At 47.5% G+C, this 16,874-nt stretch overlaps 1 protein-coding gene and 1 pseudogene across 3 annotated transcripts; both read right to left on the reverse strand.

The window, feature by feature from the left end:
• Nucleotides 1–1,598, reverse strand: part of LOC102477985 (bromodomain and WD repeat-containing protein 1-like) — a 10,081-nt pseudogene extending 8,483 nt beyond the window's left edge.
• A 3,791-nt stretch (nt 1,599–5,389) lies between these two features.
• WDR13 (WD repeat domain 13) lies at nt 5,390–16,532 on the reverse strand. Of its 3 annotated transcripts, none has more exons than XM_027766924.1 (10): nt 16,414–16,532; nt 16,006–16,085; nt 15,074–15,314; nt 12,349–12,458; nt 12,097–12,227; nt 11,192–11,499; nt 10,200–10,380; nt 9,955–10,096; nt 6,291–6,409; nt 5,390–5,659 (listed from the first exon to the last, which is right to left on the reverse strand). In XM_027766924.1, exons 2-10 carry the CDS (start codon nt 16,044–16,046, stop codon nt 5,475–5,477), a joined length of 1,458 nt encoding a protein of 485 aa, XP_027622725.1. In that variant the 5' UTR covers nt 16,047–16,085; nt 16,414–16,532; the 3' UTR covers nt 5,390–5,474. The 3 variants fall into 3 exon arrangements, with proteins under 3 accessions (XP_027622725.1, XP_006165086.1, XP_027622724.1); XM_006165024.2 differs by having other exon boundaries at nt 16,374–16,441; XM_027766923.1 differs by lacking the exon at nt 16,414–16,532 and having other exon boundaries at nt 16,006–16,301.
• Nucleotides 16,533–16,874: the final 342 nt, after the last annotated feature.

Below are 16,874 nucleotides of genomic sequence, written 5' to 3' on the forward strand. Positions count from 1 at the left end.
TTTTTTTTATTACAAATTACTCCTAATTCATGCAATTATGTATGCTAATCCTTTTTCTTCCTGTAGAAATAAAATTTAACATTGGTACATATTCTACTTACCATTTATAAAAGGGTTTGGAGAACTGTTGTAAAAGTTCCAGGTTTTAAGTAAATGTATACGAAAATAAGTTTGTAAATAATCACTGTTTCTACAAGTCTTTGCAACAAACTGACTGGCATCCAGCAGAGGGAGCTGGAGGCAGGAGTAGCAGAGCTTCCAGATGAGGCTGCTGCATTTCCCAGTGATGGGAACCCTTGCCGCTGAGCCCCTGGAGGCGTTTATAGAGGTGGGGCACTGGGAGACAGGATTGGGAATCAGATCAGGCAGAGTGGGAGGATGTGGGAGCTGCCTTCAACTCTGCTTCTATGCCACTTAGGCCATGCGTGGATTTAGTGTCAAAAGTCATTCTACAAAGTGGTGTGCCTGCAAGATAGTGGGGACAGAAAACGAGGTTTCCTCTTAGGATCCTATGCCACTCACTGCAGGCAGAGGCTAGAGAACTGTAAGAGGTGGTTATTGTGGCTGGAAGATGTAACTTGCCCAGAGAAGGACTTTGAAAGAGACCCTGATGCCTGATGGTACCCTTCTGAAACTCAAACAATTCTGCAGAAATGTCTGCCTTGTGTTATAATTGCAGTGTGTAAAATTCCTGTTTTTAAAGAGTTTGCCTACAGCTGATTTGCACACCTGAAATCCTTGTGTTCTGCAAGTTGTGGAGCTGGAATTGAAATGTTTTACTCTTAACCATGGCTTCAATTTAACATTTGGTGCTTCTTGGATTGAGTTTAACATGTTGAGGCTTTCCAATTTCATTTGTGGTAAAGGCTCTAGCATTTTCTATTTCTATGCAAATTTCTCAAAGCAGAATTGTTTGTATGGTCCTCTTCTGCCCTCACAAGCAGAATTTCTTTCAAATGTAACTGAGGCATCAGTTGCTCTTTGGCTGTAACCTTTAAACCATAATTATTAATTTTCTAAGTTTGTGACTTGGGTTTGCAAATTTTACTTGTTTGTTGCATTGATGTTCCCATGTAGTAATCTTTAGTTTGGTTGTAAAAAAATTAACCCTGGGCTGAAATTAGTGTATAAGCTTTTTTTAAAGCTAGTCCCAGATTTTAAAATTTGTAATAAAATGGAAATCATTGGTTTTTCTATGCCTTTTTGAACTCTTGTAATTGAGTTTTGATCACAGTTTATATTAAAGTGGCTAACACATGGCTACTATTATTGTGCAAGATTTTTCTGTTTTGTTTTTAAAGGACCTGCATGTTAATCTGTTTGGCAACAAAAACTTTGTCCCCTCTCATTAATTTCTGTACCAATAGTTACCTTGATCTTTTAGGTGTAGAAGAAAATATGTTTTTCTTCACTTTAGTTGTGCTCTTTTTGCCTCTGTGCGATTCTGTAGATTGGCCATAACTGAGCTCCCCTTGTAGAATTCTTTCAGGTCCAGAGCCTGGAGAATACCTTTGCAAACACATGGCTTTCTGATGGGGAATATGTAGAATGAACTTGAGTTACATTCACTCACCTTTGTATATCTTCTTCCTGCCCATTGTTAAACTGAATATTACTAGTATTGCAGGTGACCTGTCTGAGTCCATTATCTTAAGTATAGTTTGTAGATATTTTCTCCCATGTTGTGTTTTGTCTCTTTACTTTGTTTATTGTTTTCATGCTGTAGAGAAGCTTTTTAAAGTTTTTAAAATTATTATCTACATTTAATCACTATACATCTTTATAGTGTACAGCATGGCTTTTCCCAGCAAGAATACAGTGCACATCAGTCAAGACAAAGACATTACCATATACATTATCATCAGCAAATAACTTTTCATTTGTACAGAAGCTTTCTGGCTTGATGTAATCCCACTTGTGTATTTTTGGTGTCATTGCTCCTGCTTAAGGAGTCCTATTTAAGAAATCTTTGCCTACTCTGATATGTCTAAGCATTTCCCTTGTGTTCTGAGTAGTTTTATAGTTTGGGGCTCTAAGTTTAAATCTTTAGTGTATTTTGAGTTAATTTTTGTTAATAGAGATGGGGGAATAATTGCATTCTTCTGCACGTGCATATCCAGTTTCACTAGCACCATTTGTTGAAAAGACTGTATTTTTCCATAGTTTTGTGGTCTTTGTCAAAAGCCAGTTGACTGTATGTTGTTACATTTCTTTCTGCATTCTATTTTCTGTTCCACTGGTCTATGTGCATGCTTTTGTGCCAGTACTATGCTGTTTTGGTTTCTATGACTTTGAGCAGGGTCCCCTACCTCAGCCTGGGAGTTGACATTTGCCCCCCACCAGCTGGGACTCCAGGTACTCAGTACCTCTGCTCCCTGCTTATGTGAAATCACCCAGTACACAGACAGGTCTGGGGTCCAGGCTATCATGTGGGGGAGTTGGGGTGTCTTGGCCCTCTGAGGAGCCAGAAGTCCTGTGGCCTAATATGATGAACTCCCTGAGTGGACCTCAGCATTCTCCACCCAGATTCTATGCTTCAACCATCCTGGCACAAGTCTCTATCACAGCTATGGCAGTGGCCTCCTCACAGACCCCTACTTCAGCCTATTCCCCCCGACCACGAGTTCCTGGCATAGCAGTAAAAGGAAGCCCATTCTGAGCAAGTCATATCACATCTGCTCAAAACTGCCCTGTGAGAGTCAGGTGGTGGCACAGTGATGTAATGCAATTAGACCCACGATGGAAGGGTCTTTCCTGATGATGTCACCACAAAGAGCTCATCTCCCATCACCACCACTTCTGTTAACTCTCTCCTGTCCTCCTGTTTCTTGGTACCCTCACCATTAGCCGATCTATTATGTACTTTTGTCTATTGTCTGCTTGCCTGCACTAGGATGCAAGTCCCCAAAACATGGGGATTTTTTGTCTGTTTAAGTCACAGCTGGATTCCCAGGACCTAGAATAATGCCTGGCACATAGGGCTCACTGATACCTGTCGACTCCATGACTGTGTAAACTACTTAACGTGGCGCCTGTGACACAGCTTGTTGAATGAATGAATACATCAGTGCCAGCTGGTATCACAGTAGTAACAATACTCAATGAGGCTGGGCCCACATGGGAAGGTCCTTGGTTTGTGCCCTGGGGTCTCCATGTGCATGCAGGCACATGTATATCCATGATCCAGGTTGGTTGTGGCTAGTGGTGGACCATGGCATGAGGAACCTTTTGAGAAATCTGTCCCCCTGTGCCCTGCCCCCCCCCCAAGGTGGGAGAAATGAATTTAAAAAAAATTATTTTAGAGAGATTTTTACTATAGGGCACAAGCACTGGTCAGAGACAGAGAGATGGAAAATGAGAAATCACCCCCTGGGGGGATGGTCATGCTGCAATCCCTTCTCCTCCATTCTCTCAGGATTTGGGGCATGCACACACATGCACATGCACACACACCCGGCATGAGTTTTAAGCCACAGGATCTAGGGACTTGAACCATGGTCGACTACGTGGGAGTCCAGCAATGTAACCATTATACCATCTGCTGGCCCCATTATTTTTAAAGAATTAGTGTATTAATGTGTGAGTAAATGAACCCATTCTACCTTGGATCCTGGAGTTGCCTCCTCTGCTCCTCACCTCCCTGCACCCTCTGCCTGTTGGACCTGGTAGCTGACCCTCAGCACAACCATAGGAACTTTGCAATACCAGGCTGGGGCAGGAGTGAGAACTTTGGACAGTAGCAGGGCCCTCAGTACTCTACACCTGCTCTCACCTCCACACGTTGACCATGCTGCTCGTGCTTTGTTCAGTTTAAGCTGACGTCCAACAAAGCCACTCTGTGGCCCTGCAGCTTGTTGAGGGCACTCTTGGCCACCTGATCCACATCAAAGCACACACATACGTCCTCACTGTTCTTCACAGTCACAGTCAGAAGAGGCCATCAGATGGCATCTGGTGTGCTCCAGATTTGGTGCTGAAGTCTCTGAAGTGTCGAGAGATTTGTGTCAGAGGTGTAAGGTCCCAGTATGGCTTGGGGAGACTAGAGGGGGGACCATCCTTAGAGGGGAAGTCTCCTGGCTGTTTGGGTTCTATATGCAGATGGTGAGGTCTCTGGACCATTTGGAGGGTCTGTCTCAGGCTGGAGTTTTCTGAGCTGTTGGGTGATCTGTGTTCAACATGTGAATTATCTGAGCTGTTTGGATCTGAGTCCCAGACACTTCTCAACCAGCTCCTCTGGGGACACCATCCCAGTACAAGTCCTCACTACAGCTATGGCCATGGCTCCAGAGAGCCCTCAGCCTCTACCCTTAGCCCCAACCATCTGTTCCTGGCACAGTGGCAGGAGCCCATTTTGAGCAAGTAGGTTGTATCTCTCCTCTGTTCAAAACTGTCCAATGTGGGGCCATGAGGTGGCATAATGGTTAAGGTGCTGGACTCCCATGTGGTCAACTGTGATTTGAGTCCTGGACCTGCTGTATTGAAACTCATGCCAGGTGCATGTACATGCGTGCCCAAAATCCCGAGAGGAGAATGGAGAAGGGATTGAAACATGGCTATCACCCTGGGAGGGAGGGAGCAGTGATTTCTTTCTTTCTTTCTCTCTGGTGAGCATATGCACTCTATAACAAAAATCTCTCTCTCAAAAAAAAAAAAAAAAAGTATCCAGTGAGTGCCAAGTGGCGGCACAGTGGTTAACAACCCAAACCCACAATGGAAGGGTCCCTCCTGATGATGTTACTACAAAGAGATCACCCCTACTCCTGCAGCTCTACCTCCCACCCTGGTCAGATGTTTCTTCATGCACTCACCTTTAGCTGATCTATTATCTATTTTTATCCACTGGCTATTTCCCTCCACTAGGATACAAGCCCTGCAAAGGCAGGGATATACATCAGTTTAGGTCACAGCTGTATCCTTGGGGCCTGGAACACTGGCACGCAGTTGGTGCTCAATAATGCCTGTCAATTGCATGACTATGTAAAACAAAAGTGGTGCCTATGACACAACAGACATTCAACAAGTGCTTGTTCGATGAATGAATATATTAATGACCAGCAGGTGGTACGGCAGTATCACTCTGTGAGGCTGGACCCACATGGGAAGGTCCCTAGTTTGTATCCCACCACAACCCTATGCACAACAGTCACACATGTGTGTGCCCGTGAACCAGGCTGGCTGAGTCTGGAGTGGATCACAGTGTGAGGACTCTGTTAGGGGTGCTGTCTCTCTCTCTGTGTCTCTGTAAATAAATGAAGTAAACATTTTTTTTTTTTTTTAAAGAATGCACTGATGTATGAATACAAGAGAGTAAATGAACCCATTCCACCTTGGGTCTTAGAGCTGCTTCCTCCTCTGTTCCTTCCCCTTTGGAAGACCTGGGACCCAGCCCTCAGCACAACCACAGAAACTTTATTTACAATACCAGGCTGGGGCAGGAGGGGGTGGGACCACGGACAGAGGCAGAGCTAGCAGGACTACTTCTGCTCCCGCCTCCAGACAATGACCATGCCGCTGGCATCACTGGAGGCTAGAAGGCTCTCGTCACAGTTGAAGCTGACATCCAGCACAGGTGCGCTGTGGCCCTGCAGCTTGTTGACAGCAGCCTTGGCTGCCCGCTCCACGTCAAAGAAGTGCACACACATGTCCTCACTGCCTGTCACTGTCAGGGAGAGAGGGAGAGGCCATCAGGAGTTGTCTAGGGTGTTCTGGATATAGGGGTGAAGTTCCTGATATGTCTGAGCTGTGAGATCCCAGCATGGCTTGGAGAAGTCTGAAGGGCACCACCCTTACATGGGAGGTCACCTGGCTGTTTGAGTCCAGGTGTAGTGGGAGTTCTCTCACCCATTTGATGCTCCTCCTCAAAGCATACACATATGTCCTCACTGCCCTTCACAGTCATAGTCAGAAGAGGCCATCAGGAGGCATCTAGGGTGCCCCAGTTTTGGTAGTGAAGTCCCTGAGGTGTCTAAGGTGTTGAGGGATTTGTGTCAGAGGTGTGAGGTCCTAGGATGGCTTGGGAAGACCTGATGGAGACCATCTTTAGAGGGGAGGTCTCCTGGCTATTTGGGATATATGTGCAGAGGGTGAGGTCTCTGGGCCATTTGGGGGTCAGTCTCAGGCTGGAGCTGTCTGAACTGTTAGGTGATCCATGTTTAGATATGTGTGATGTGGACCATGAGGTTGTTGGGGTGTGAAAGGTCATGAGACCAAAGAAGTCAAGGTGGCAGGGTGGCAGGATGTCTGATCCAGGTCTGTAGAAGCCCAGATCCCTGGGCCCCTGTGAAACTCACCCACGCAGGCGCCTTGGCGGAAGGACATGAGGGGGCAGAAGATGCTGCGCACAGGGTGTGAGCTCTGCTCAATGGGGAAGCTTCTCTTCAGCTGTAGGGTCCCCTCGTTGTCCACTACCCTGAGTAAAGGATGAGAGACCCAGTCAGGGCGTAGCCTCAGATCCAGAAAAGGGACTGTGGTGGGTCAGCCTGCATCTGCATCCCTATACCTGAGTCCTCTTCAAGGGTCATGAAATCCAGTGGGGAGACAACCCTATAAGACTCTCAGTATGGGCTGACATATGAATTAGTGACGGTGCAGAATCTGTATCTGGTCATTTGAACAGAAACTTCTGCAGTTTCATCCACTAGTTTTGTTTTCTAAGGATCTCTAAAAGACTCTGGGTCAGAGATTTCAGGAATGGGCACAAAAAGAGGAAATGGCTGAAGTGACCACAGTACACCTGCTCTGCAAACTGCACAGCTAATAAACAGAACATACTACAGATACTGCAGGTGCCTGGGGTTCCACCCCCCATACATGGGTAGCTGTGGGCATACAGCCAGGACTCCAAGAAAGAGAACAAAATATAGACAGATATGAAGGGACTTGAAAAAGTTTGTGGAAAACGCTAGACCCATAGCCTAGAGGTTAAGGGAGCAGATCCCAGATGGCTGAGTGTGGTTCAAATCCTGACCCTAGTACTTGAATAAACACACTGGGTATATGTGCATGTGTGCCCAAAATCCCAACAGGAGGGAAAAATCAAGGAAAAGGGATGCAATGTGACCACACCCCAATGGAGGGGTGCTATCTCTCCCTATCTCTGTCTCTCTCTGGCAAGCACACATATCCTCTGGTATTTAAAGAAAAAGTTTGAAGAAAAAATGGAAATACAGTTAACAGTTTGTTTTAGTGCAAAAACTTGTGAAATCTGTGCACAGTTTTTGCATAATAGGCATTTTCCATGAACATTTTGAAGATTCCACATACATATTGGTAGTGTGCTTGCTTTGTGGTAGGAGGGCAGAAGTGGCAGGAGGTAGGAGAGGAAGGAGAGTTAAGGAAAATGGACAAAAACCTAAAAGTATATTTATATTCAAAATATTGGGGCCAGCAGGTGGCGTGGTGGTTAAGGGGGCTAGACTCCCACATGACTAATCACAGTTCGAGTCCCGGACCTGGTGGCTTGCATTCTCACTTTCTCTCTCTTTCTCTCTCTTTTCTCACTCTCTTGCTCTGTCCCTCTCTGGTCAAATTATAAATGAATGAATGAATGAATGAATGAATGAATGAAGTTAAATAAAATAATTACAAAAACAAAAAATTATTTAAAAAAAAATAGGGCCAGCCAGTGGTGTGGCGGTTAAGGCACTGGATGCCACATGGCCAACTGTGCAGTTCAAGTCCTAGACCTTACAGCTTGAAAAATCATGCCAGGTGTGTGTGCATGCATGCCCAAAATTCTGAGAGAAGAATGGAGGAGAAGGAACTGTGCTGTGGCCATCCCACTGGGGGCAGTGATTTCTCACTTTCCTTCTCTCTGCCTTTCTCAGGAAAATGCACATGCCCCATAGAAAAACAAAACAAAACAAAACAAAAAATTAATTGTTGAGTACGATGTACATGGTATCTTTGACTTGATTGACATACACTGCATGCATACTTTAAAAAGCCATGCTGTAGGCTGTAAAGATGTACAATGATTAAATGTAAAATAAATTAATTTAAAAAAGAAAATTCATCTGAAATACATCATATCAAAGAGTATTCCATAGCTAAAATTCCATGACCTGAAAATTATAATCAACAACTTACCATTTACAACTGGGCATACACCCATGTGGGAGTCTAGCACCTTAACCACCATACCAACAGTCAGCCTCATTTTTTTTTAAGTACATATAGGAGCCAGCAGGTGGCATGGTAGGTAAGGCACTGAATTTCTACATGGCTGACCATGGTTTGAGTCCCGGACTGGCAGCTTGAAAATCATACCAGGCTGGGACTAGAAGTTGGGTAATGGCTATGTCACTGGACTCCCATGTAGTTGACTGCTGTTCAGGTCCCAGACCCAGTGGCTTAAGCTCACACCAGGTGCATGTGCCAGCATGCCCAAGATCCTGAGAGGAGAATGGAGAAGAAATTGCGGCATGGCCATCCCCCCTGGGGGGTGATTTCTCACTTTCTGTCTCTCTGTCTTACTGGCGAGTACACACTTCCTGTAGTAAAAAAACTCTCTCTCAAAAAAAAAGAAGGGAACCAGCAGTTAGTGTAATGGCTATGTCGCTGGACTCCCACGTAGTCGACCACGGTTTGCATCCCGGACCTGGTGGCTTAGAACTCACGCTGGGCATGTGTGCGTACGTGCACAAGATCCTGAGAGGAGAATGGAGGAAAAGGGAATGTGGCGTGACCATCCCCCCTGGGGGGTGATTTCTTGCTTTCTGTCTCTCTGTCTCTGTCTGTCTGGCGAGCGCATGCGCCCTATTAGGGAAAACCTCTCCAAAAAAAAGAAAAAGAAAAAAAGAAAAGAAAATCACACCAGGCATGTGTGCATGTATGATCAAAATCCCAGGAGAATGAAGAAGGGACTGTGGTGTGGCCAACCCCCCAGGGGGTAATTTCTCACTGTCCCTCTCACCGTTTCTCACCATCTTTCTCTGTTTCTGGGGAGTGCATGTGTCCTATGGCAAAAGCGTCCCCAAGAAAGAAAATATATATAGAGAGAATTGTTCTTAATAGGAGAAGAAAAATAAAATAGTACAAAGAAAAGCATGAGATTGGACAGTAGTTTTCAGGCCTGGCCTGACAATCTTTGTGTAATTTTTCAATATCCCAATGCCCAGGCCCACCCACTTCTAAAACTGCTAGCCTATGGGGCCAGCATATGGCATAGTGGTTAAGGTGCTGGACTCCCACATGGCCAATTACGGTTCAAGTCCCAGACCTGGTGTATTGAAAATCATGCCAGGCTCATGTGTATGTGTGCCCCAAATTCCAGGAGGTTAATAAAGAAGGGACTGTGGCGTGACTATGCCCTCTGGGGGTGGGGGTGATTTCTCCATCTCTCTCTGTTTCTCTCTAGCAAGTACATACACCCTACTATGGCAAAGACCTTTAAAAAAAATCACTGGCCTGAGGTGGTGACTAGGCATGATTCTTTAAAGCTGTTATGATCATTCCAAGGTGCGGCCCAGTCTGACAACTGCCTTTGGATAACTTGACAGACACCAATAGAGATAGCAAAATGCTCCCATTAAAAAAAAGAAAAAAAAAAAGAAAGCAAAAGGAAAAGAAAAGAAATATTGGGTCATCAGAAAAGTCATGATGTATTTTTCTGGTGTTCTATGCAAAGATGCGTCATGACTTTTCCAACGACATAAGGGAGCCCTAGTCTATCTTATGCCTAAGTTTTGTCAACTGTCAAGTCGATTAATAATCGTAATAGTATCTGTTTCACAGGCTGGCAATGGGGATTAAATGATGTGAAATATACAGAGGGCTTTGAACAGGGCCTGACCAAAGCAACTGTGGTGTCAATGCTATTACTATTTCGACTATAACGGGTGTTCTCATTACCACCAACCTATTATGCAGAGGACTGATGCCCACCCTCTGTGAAAATATTCTGAGGGAGGAGGCAGGCCTCCATTCCCAGGTGCCCCTGACAGATGGACTCACCTGTAGAGCAGCAGCTTGTTGAGACAGGCGTTGATGAGCAGTGAGGGGTCCCGGGCCTCTCGGCTGACCCAGGACCGAGCAGAGATACTGGTTATAGGACTTCCCTCATGCACCACCAGACGCTTGGCTTTGGTCAGCTTCCCTGCAGAGGTACAGGGAGGGGAGAGAAAGGTGAGGGCGGGGAGGGTTGCACCCCTGGGAGGCAGGCGGCTGAGTGCCCAGACAAAGGCATGGTGCTTGCCCACCTGTGGCCATGTCGAAGAGGAAGGAGAAGACACTGCCACGGTCATCGCCTGCCCAAAGTAGCCGGCCAGGGGCATCAAAGGACAGAGCAAGGACGCGGCCTGTCAGCTTGCTGGTACCACCCTTCACTTTCTTGCCCGTGGAGATGTTCATGACATGCACATTGTGCTTGGCATTCCCTACCTGTGGATGGAATGCACACACCATCATCCTGCTCCCAGTCAGGCCCTCTGGGAGTCTGACCCCAGTGGGGCTCCTGTTGTTGGGTCTGACTGGTCTCTACTAGAGTCTAATCACAGTGGGGCTATGGCAGGTAGATCAGAAGGTGACCGAGGAATGAAGTCCTCCTCCTTAGCCAGTTCCTCTTATAATCTACTCAGAGTAGGACAACTGCTCATGAGGAGTCTTAGAGCTACATGTTGCCCCTGGAACCTACTGGAGTATCCTAGACCTGTAATAGCTGTCCCCTGTTCCCCAATTGCTCCTTCCTAGAGCCCATGGGGCTGCTGCTGTTGAAGCATGAAGAATTCCTACCAGCTCTCTCTGAACAAGTTCTCTCTAATTCACCTCCTGCCCCAGGCCATGCCAGATTTCTGTTCTCTGACTAATCTGTCCTGGGGTCAGACCATGGTAGAACTGGACTAAGAGTCTAGACAAGGTTTCGTCCTCATCTTTGTCCCAACAGTGGTCTATGCAGTTGGAATCTGTAGGACTGTGGCTGATAGGATCAAAGGGGTCCCAGAGCCTGAATCTACCCCTGACCAGTATTCCCTGGAGTCTACCAGAGCAAAGCCACCCTGGACCAGGAGCTGCGTCACTCCTCCCCCTTCCCATAACCTGCTTTCCTCTGACTCTGTCCACAGAGGGGACTGCCATGATGGAACTAGGGGAGTGCTACCCTATCCGCCAAGCCCCCATGTATTCTGCAGCTCTTGGAGAGCCACCCTGACCCGGCATGCCCGCCCTGGGTGAGTGGGCCCCCATTAAGCCTGACCACAGTGAGGTTGTTGTTGACTGGCTGGAAGGTGCAGCAGAGCAGTTCAGCGCCATCGGGGTCAGGGATCTCCCGGATGCAGCGGCCGTCCTCAGAGGCCCAGATGCACATGGTGGCATCGAGTGAGGTGGACACGAGGATGTCATTGGAGAGAGACCAGGCGAAGTCAGAGACACCGCGAGTGTGGCCCCGCAGCACACGGAGCACAGTGGGTGGGGCAGGTACCAGTTGGCACAGGGAGATGCTGCCATCCAGTGAGCAGCAGGCCAGGCGGTGCCGGTCGTCATTGGCGAAGCGCACCCTTGGGACTGCAATTCCAAGGAGCCATTTATGAGAGTCAGCACACCCACTGGGTGTTCTTGTTCACAAAAGGCTCTAATGTGTGACCTGGGGGCTGGAACCCCACTGTACAAGGTATGGTGGCCTAGGCAAAGGGTATCATTGGCCGACAATGGGAAATTTCATCAGAAAGGCCCCCACCCGAAGTTCTCTAAATCTTAGCAGGTACATTACAGATTGCAAAAGTCTTCTGCACTTTGAAAAAGTTCCTCTCTTAGCAAACATTTTACAATCACCATAATCTTGGCAGTCTGCAAAACCCTGACACTTTGTAGTCTACTATGCCATCTACAAGGGGACTCATCATTCAGCAAGGGCTTTGAACGCTTCGAAGGAATTCACAAACTCAGATAGCCTGCTGCCAAGTGTTTCCTTAAGCTTCTGAGGCCCTTTGCCATATCTAGATAACTGACTCTGCAGAGGGCCTTCTAGTTTGCAAGAGAGTTTACAAATTGTAAATCCTCCTTTGCAGGTGTATCAGAGACCCTGAATTCCATAAAAGGATGCTTTGAATGGGCAACGCAGGACAAACCCTTGGTGATGGGATCCGCCACCCACCGGCTCACCTGCTTCATCCACGTGCTGGTCAAAAACATGGTACATGCCGGCAAAGGCATAGTTCTCACTCAGCGATGTATCCCCGGCCATGGCCCGACTTGCTTCTGCTGCTGACGTGGGCACCACACTGCCAGGAGGCCTGGGCCCCAACAGGAAATGTGGGGTGATAGGAGGTCAGTGGAAAGTTTGCCCTGCCATTGCCTGGTGTTCCCTCTTCTCACAAACACCCCATCCCTTGGGCAACTCTGGTGCATGCATACCTGTCCTCATAGACAGCACGATTCATCTGTGCCTGCAGCTGGTAGGAGCCACGGCTGACAGAACGCCGGTGCCCACGGGCCCCCAGGGCCCGAGGATCATCTTCAAAGTCCTGGGAACAGAGAGGGTCAGGATGGACACAACTCAAAAATAGCCCCAAAGACCTTAGCAGGCTGGGCGCACACCCTGCTACTAGAACTTCAAACTGCATCCAGAACCAAAGACCAGATGGTGTCACAGTAGGAAAATGCAATGCTCTGTAAGGCTGGACCATATGGGAAGGTTCTGGGGTCACATTAGGAGACCTCCCTGAGTACGCATGTGCATGCCCATGATGAAGGGCTCACCAAGGCTGAGGATAGATTGTGGTGTCAAGACCCGGTTGGTAGTGCTGTGAGTCTTTCTTGTTCATGGAAGAAGAAAACAAAAACATTTAAAAACATATTGGCAGGGCCATCAGGTGACATGGTGGTTGAAGTGCTGGATTCCCACATGACCTATTGCAGTTCAAGTCCTAGACCTGGTGGCTTGCTTTCTTACTCTCCCTCTCTCTGTCTCTATCTCTGGTGAAAATTGAAGAATAATAAAAATAAATAAAATGTAAAAATAAATAATTCTTTTTTTAAAAGAATTATTTAATTTGGGGCCAGCAGTTGGCATAATGGCTATGTCACTGAACTCCCATGTAGTTGACCGTGATTCAAGCCCCAGACCCAGTGGCTTAAACTCACATGTGTGCGTGCGTGTGTGCCCAAGATCCAGAGAGAAAAATGGAGAAGGGATTGCAGCATGGCTACCCCCCAGGGGGGTGATTTCTCGCTTTCTGTCTCTCTGTCTCTCTCTGTCTTTCTGGCGAGTGCAAGCCAAAAATCTCTCAAAAATTATTTTATTTAACTTTATTTATTTATTTATTTTAATTTGACCAGAGAAGTACAGAGAGGAAGAGAGGGAGAGGAGGCGAGAGAGAGAGAAAGTGAGAAAGCAAGCCACCAGGTCTGGGACTCAAACCACGTTTGACCATGTGGGAGTCCAGTGCCCTTAGCCACCATGCTACCTTCCAGCCCCAAATTCTTAAAACAAAAAAACATATATTGTTTTGTTAGAAGAGTGATGACAAATTTTTTTTATTTTCTATGCAAAGAAGTGTCATGGTTTTTCCAACACCCCAGTATATCTAGGGCAGACCTCACAATGTAGTGATTAAGCACTATGCATTGGGACCTGGATCCCACATAGCTGACTGCAGTTTGAATCTCAGCCCCAGTGGCTTGAAAAACACACAGGCATATATGCCTATGAGATGCAGAAATGGAGGAAAAGGGATTGCAGTGTGACCACACTCCATTGAGGATTTCTTTCATTCTTTCTCTCTCTTGGTGAGCACACACACCACAGGCATTGAAAAAAATTTTAAAACATATATTTCTATATATACACATGCACACACACACATATACCCAAAACCAGATCCCTTCTCTCCACAACTCCTACCAATACCATCACCACTTATCTGCACTACGGCACTGGCCTCTTCACTAGTTCCCTGCTTCCACTCTCAGCAGATACTCAATACATGTTATCTGAACCAAGAATGAACAAAATTCTTTCTCTAAAAACCACTCAACTTAGTCTCTCATTTCATTCACATCTCAACTGTCACCTCTTCTGAGCAGTCTTCCCTGATCACCCCCATCAGAAATATCTTCCTGGGGCCCACAGGTGGCAATGGTGATGAAAATACTGGCCTCCCATATGGCCAACCACGGTTAGAGTCCTGAATCTGATATCTTGCAAATTACTCCAGGTGTGTGTGCATGCATGCCTAAAATCCAGAGAGGAGATTGGAGAAGGGATTGCAATGTGGCCATCCACCCTGCGGGGGGTGAGCTCTCACATTCATTCATTCTCTCTCTCTCTCTCTCTCTCTTCAGCAAGTGCAGGTAACCTATAGCAAAAACTTCAAACAAACAAACAACTTCTGTGGCCCCCATACCAGGCCTTTTTAACCACCAAGTTTGTTCTCTTTTTCCATCTTAGAAGTTCTCCCTCAGGACCAACAGATGGTTACATTGCTGGACTCCCACACGTTTGACCATGGTTCAAGTCCTGGACCCAGTGTCTTAAAACTCACACCGAGCATGTATATGTGTGTACTCAAAATCCCAAGAGGAGAATGGAGAAGGGACTGTGGCGTGTCTATTCCCCCTGAGGGTGATTTCTAGCTTTCTGTCTCTCCAGCAAGCACACATGCCCTATAGTAAAAAAGCTCTCTCTTAAAAAAAAAAGTGGGGCTAGCAGGTGACATGGTGGTTGGGGTGCTGGACTCCCACATGGCCGAATGCAGTTTGAGCCCCGGACCTGGAGGGTTGCTTTCTTGCTTTCCCTTTCTCTTTCTTTCCGCATAATCAAATTAAAAATAATAATAGTAATAATAGCAAATAAAATTAAATAATTGTTTTTTAAAAAGTTCTCCAAATTAGCCATGGTAACTATCAACATGTTCATCTGGCTTGCTATGTGGGTATTGATCTGTTTATCTCATTTATTGCCTGTTTATGTGTATTGTCTATTTCTGGACTTACTGGCATATTATCTCTTTTCTGTCCTCTGCTGATGCTAAGAGCCTGGAACAGTGCCTAACACATACTAGATGCTTTACAAAAGTCCTTGTTAATGATTTGTGGAGGTAAGTGGTATGCACGCCAGGCAGTGTAGCAAGGAGCTCACCTCCATGCGGTCAAGGGTAGTGCGACTGCTGCGGACGATGCTGTTGCTATAGGCACGAGCACTGCCTGGCTCAGAGAGGGGCCCGTAGCGCTGACCCAACAGCTGCCCCCGCAGCCTCAGGTACTGCCGACGCAGTGCTGGGGGGTGCCCAGCCTTGGCATTCTCGCGCAGCAGTTGGCTGCGCCGGCGGATATATTGGGTCCGAAACTGTGGAAACGTTGGTGTGCGGTACGCGTTGTACCTGTGGGGGGTCAAGAGGCAGGGTGGGCAGCAGGCACAGGACACAGAGGGAATCAATAGGCTCAGAGGGAAGGGCAAGAGAATGAGGTATGTGGCAGGTGACTGGGATCTAGGTGGACAAGAGCAGTCAGCAGTGGGAATGAAGGAATCTTGCGGTGCTGTGATGGGGGTGAGTTTGTATTAATAATAGTCTTGGTGATGAGGTTAGTATGGGAACAATGGAGACTGTCTTCAGGACAGCTTAGGTCAAAATGGGGTGACTAAGTCAGCACAGACAATAATAGGGACAGTCTAGCATGGTGATAAAAGTCAGACTGTCATGATGATGGAGGGTGAGTGTGGGGCAATGGTGGGAGTCAATGTGGGCTGGGGTAGTGGTCGGACTGGGTTAGTGTTGATAGTAAGAGAAACCACGAGAGCTAGGAAATCACCAGCCTGCGCTCCAGACCACTTCCCAAAGGCAGCCACTTTGCGCACGCCCACATCTGACTGTATTTTCCCAGCATGCTCTTTAGAACCCTCTCTGGCCAGACCAGCTCAAGGGCGGGCCCACACGCTGCTACTGCGCATGCTCACCTCCGGCAAGACCACGCAGCCGCATAAGGCAAGTTCTCCGCCCAGCCTCACTTGTCGCCATTGCGCATGCACCACAGTAAGTTCCGCTCCCAGAGGCTGCAACCCCCATGCCTCACCTCGCGTCCACTGCTAAGACTTGCTGCCACACCGCGGCCATTCCCCGGCCTCCTCCTCTGGTGTGTTTGCCCGCGGGAGCCTGCAGGATAAGGTCCTGGGATGTCAGCATCCCAAGTGAAGGGATCTAGTTCTGCCCCTTCCGCCAGGCGACCGTTGCCATAGTCACCGAGTCCCTCCACGCTGGGGATGTCGCGAAATCCCACCCAGCTGTTACCATGGTCAACACCTCAACCCTTTCCTTCCCGGTCAGTGCGGGGGCGGTGACTCACAGCCGCGATTCAGACCTGACCCCGCCCCTCCCTCCCCCGCTTAGCAATCCTGCTTGACATTTCCCCACCCATCTTGCCCCCGCCGCCCTCCGCCTTCCCTTCTCGGGTCCAAGAGCATAGCCCAGGATCAGAGACCACCTCCCAGGCTGCCTCTGGCTCTTGAGGCCCCCGGGGCGGTCTTGAGACCAATGTCGCCTGTTCCTTCTGTCTCTCTTCTCTCTTTCTCAGGCTCCAGGGAAGATGGCCGCCTGCTACCAGAAAGAGCTGCTGAGTGTAGAGCGAATCGATAGGAATTCTTCCCAGGGCGTGGGAGTCTCGCAGGCGCACTGAGGGACAGTAGCTTCCGGCCCAAGGATGGGGGCTCCACCCCTTGATTTCTATCCACTCGCTTAAGGCACTTTTTGTATACACCAGGATAGTGTCCAAGGGCCACTGGGACGGGGCGAGTCTGTGAATCACTCACTAGAAACCAGAAATATGACTTTCTTTTGAAAGAAAGGCTTTTTAAACAATATAGTATTGACTAAGCAAAACTAGAATGGTAGAATAAAAAAAAATCATACATGAAAAGACCCCTTAAAAACTTCATGTTCTTAGAA

This window comes from Tupaia chinensis, unplaced genomic scaffold, assembly GCF_000334495.1.
Source record: "Tupaia chinensis unplaced genomic scaffold, TupChi_1.0 Scaffold143793_1, whole genome shotgun sequence".
NCBI classification, from domain to species: domain Eukaryota; kingdom Metazoa; phylum Chordata; class Mammalia; order Scandentia; family Tupaiidae; genus Tupaia; species Tupaia belangeri.

What these genes read in the sequence shown, in the direction of transcription:
- WDR13 (XM_027766923.1), bottom strand. Translation starts at nt 16,115, where the DNA reads ATGCTGACATCCCAGGACCTTATCCTGCAGGCTCCCGCGGGCAAACAC. An exon ending in TCAACAACAACCTCACTGTG is followed by an intron (nt 10,381 to 11,191) that starts GTCAGGCTTAAT and finishes TTCCATCCACAG; the next exon opens with GTAGGGAATGCCAAGCACAA. An exon ending in CCTCTTCGACATGGCCACAG is followed by an intron (nt 10,097 to 10,199) that starts GTGGGCAAGCAC and finishes GTACCTCTGCAG; the next exon opens with GGAAGCTGACCAAAGCCAAG.